This window comes from Octopus bimaculoides, chromosome 3, assembly GCF_046866305.1.
Source record: "Octopus bimaculoides isolate indiv1 chromosome 3, ASM4686630v1, whole genome shotgun sequence".
Lineage (NCBI taxonomy): Eukaryota > Metazoa > Mollusca > Cephalopoda > Octopoda > Octopodidae > Octopus > Octopus bimaculoides.
In genome coordinates this window covers 2,412,105-2,415,611 of record NC_142930.1, presented here as the reverse complement: position 1 = coordinate 2,415,611, position 3,507 = coordinate 2,412,105, and the positions used below count along the sequence as shown (strand labels likewise).

The window sequence follows — 3,507 nt, the reverse complement described above, 5'->3', positions numbered from 1 at the left end:
TTAGATCAGACTTCGGCAAGTTCTAAACTTAGTACATTGACAGCTGGAACTAAATACCACAGACGTTATCTAAGCAATAATAATAATAATAATAATAATAATAATAATAATAATAATAATAATAATAATAATGTTTTTTCTTCTGTTCCAGGACTGAACGGTTACAATTATCCTGACCAACATGCTTTAGCTCTCGATTATCGAATCGTCGGTTTCCGCGAATGTGCCACGGAAGTGGCACGTTATTTGGTGACGGTCGAAGGAATGGACATACAAGAACCATTACGATTACGTCTGCTGAGTCACTTGCAATGCTACTGCGCCCAACGAGAAGCGGCGGCGGCCACGAAAACGCCACACTGGTCTTCAGTGAGCACGCACCCCACCATCAACAATCAATACAACGGTTCCAATCACATGACCTCTGTACCGAATATGATTGGTACAGCGTCAACACAACACACAGGGCAAAATGAACACCATTTGTCGACGATCAGTACAAGCCATTCAGGACTTTCAGTGGCGACGAGTGCTGTCCCCCCTTCATACAGCGAAGCCAGGGTCAGCCAACAGACAGAAATATCAACGCCTTCATCGAGTGCGTTGCACAGTCATATGCGACTCGCGACCACAGCGCCTGCCGTGGCATCTGCTTCTCACCAGATGGCAGCATCTTTGAATACGCCCACTCAGATGCAACAAATATCACCGTCCATGCTTCCAACCATGCCTCAGATCAGTCAGTTCCCAGTTTCCTTAAATTCCTCCATGATGTCTCCAAACAATCACACGTACGGCAGTGGAAACGGAGTTGGGATCAACCAACACGGACCTTCAGTAAAGCCATACCGACCGTGGGGTACAGAATTGGCTTATTGACTATAAGATAGCAATAATGGTCTTTCTTTCCTCTTTTCTCTCTCTCTCTCTCTCTCTCTCTCTCTCTCTCTCTCTCTCTCTCTCTCTCTCTTATATAGAAAGCAAAGAAGGTGGTTATGAAACAAGAGTTTGACTGTTAAAGACATTGCAATGTTTAGTTCTTATTTCTCTGTTCATGTTTTCGAGTCCTGCCATAGTCGACTTCAAGATTACCCCTTTCGGGGTCTTGTATAGGTATATATAAATATCCCAACTAATCTACTGGAGTCGATTGAACTGAAAATATCCCAACTTTTTTTATTCAAAAAAATTGGCCTTGAGCTTAAGTAAAAAAGCAATATTTCCCATTCCCTCACTTTTTCTTTTCTTTTTTTTTTTTTGTTAACCAAAATAACTACGACGCCATATATTTCAAAATGTAACTGCCATGCTATATACAAGGAGCAACAAAAGATCTTCCATATTCTACACAGCCTACTGATGAAGTTAGGCAGGGGGTAACGATGTTTCCATGTAGATAATTTTTTTTTCTTACCATTCAAGGCGGTGCCTCAGTATGGCCACAGTGTAATGTCTAAGTAAAACGTAAAACAAAACATTAGACTTGAATTGGTGTTCGCCGTATGGTTGTTGTTGATGTGTTTATCAAGAAGGGTGAATCTGGAAGGTTCTTTTCGTTGCACCTTGCATATGTATGTATGTATGTATGTATGTATATGTTATGGCAGTCACATTGAACTAAATTTTGTTGACCAAAGTTCCGTCGGTCTGACAGCAAAATGCAATCCTAAATAACATATCATAATAGAAACCAGCAAACAAGCAATTCCACGTGTTTCTCTGTTTGCCCAGTTTAAAAAGATCTCCTCTTTCTAAAATCACCATTTACGTTCCACCTGGTTCTTCCTGTCTGTGTGTAAATAATTTAAATTCATCTTGAAAAAAAAAAAGGACGATTCATTCAGTTTTGGAGAATGTTTGTTTTTCTTTATATATATATATTCGTTTGTTTTTGTCTTTCCAAAACAAATCTGTGTACAATATTATAAAGATGATTCCACAATATAACTGTTTCATATATTTTTAAATATTATTATAAAGAGTGATTTCTTTCTTTTGTTTGTTAAACAATAAGTTAGCAAAAACGAAAACGAACTTCCAATTTTCTTTCTGGTTCATCACTTTGTAACAGTTATTATTATTATTATTATTATTATTATTATTATTATTATTATTATTATACTCTCTCTCTCTCTCTCTCTCTCTCGCTCTTTCATTTTATTTTATTTTTTCCTCTTCCTTTGTCCTTACACCTAGGGACACAATAAATTTTTTTGTTGCTCTTTTCTACACATCACTATAAACATTCCAAGACAGCATTTTCTACACATCGCTATAAACATTCCAAGACACACGTATATATATAAGAGACAGAGAATGTGTGTGTGTGTCATAGACAAGAATGGAGAATTCTACATCTTCGAAATTTATTTATTGCAGTATTATTTTCATTAGATTCCAATCCGACACGTGTTTCTGCTGTATAAGTCGTCTTAATGTCCTTTGATGTAGCATTTATGAGCATTTAGTTGATTCAGTGTATTCATAGTGGTTGTGGTACCTTCGTAAGAAAATCCAATTCTTTGCGCTGCTTTTGATGATAAGTTTACAAGAATGAGTGGAAAGAGGGGAAGGCTAAGTGATCACGTGGTATAACAGTAGAATCGAAACATTCCTTTTACGTGTGTTTTTTTTTAATAATTTATATATACATATATATTTTTATGAAATTTCAGCTTTTATATACAGATACAAATGTGTAAACTCACACAATTCAGAAATCTAGGATCATCGTTGTTATAACGTCCTTTTTTTTTTTTCCTTGCTTGCATGGTTCAGACGGAGCTTATTAAGGCAAATATTCTGCAATTGTATGCGTTTACTGTCGCCAACCTTCCTCTGTTTCCGAGCAACGTAATGCCCCGACATGTTTATGCAGAATATTGCAAATGAACGACACTGCTTGTATAGCATTCATCGACATTCCATAAATTATGTTTCCTTCACAATAAAAATAACACACACACACACACACATGCATGTGTGTATATATATATACATACATACATACATATAAATATATATATTTACATATATATGTATATGTATATATTTATATTGTGTGTGTATATTTACTCTTTCACTTGTTTGAGTCATTTTGACTGCGGCCATGCTAGAGCACTTCCTTTAGTCGTGCAAATCGACCCCAGGACTTATTCTTTGTAAGCCAAGTATTTATTCTATCGGTCTCTTTTGCCGAACAGCTAGATACGGGGACGTAAACACACCAGCATCGGTTGTTTTGCCTCATATTTTTATTCATCATCTTTCTACGAATTTTCTATGAAGTATACGGTGTTTACAGATCCCCTGTTACTTATATTTCAAAATTGGCATTTATCATCATCACCACCATCATCATCATCATCTCTATTTTGGGCTTTTAGTTATATCTTTGATATCTTAAACAATGGCTTCCGATGCAGACTTTTTTCTTCCGTAATTATTTTCTTTTCATACAAATATATTTAACAAAAATTTCCAACGAAATCTATTTTACGGCTTCCA

The 3,507-nt window shown here is 36.1% G+C and overlaps 1 protein-coding gene across 1 annotated transcript in view; it reads left to right on the top strand.

Moving 5' to 3' along the window:
• Positions 1-3,507, top strand: part of LOC106867344 (hairy/enhancer-of-split related with YRPW motif protein 1) — a 12,574-nt gene extending 9,067 nt beyond the window's left edge. Inside the window, exon 5 of the mRNA XM_014912193.3 lies at positions 152-3,507. Within this exon, the coding sequence (XP_014767679.1) occupies positions 152-879 (728 nt within the window). The 3' untranslated portion in view covers positions 880-3,507. The remainder of the gene's footprint in view (positions 1-151) is intronic.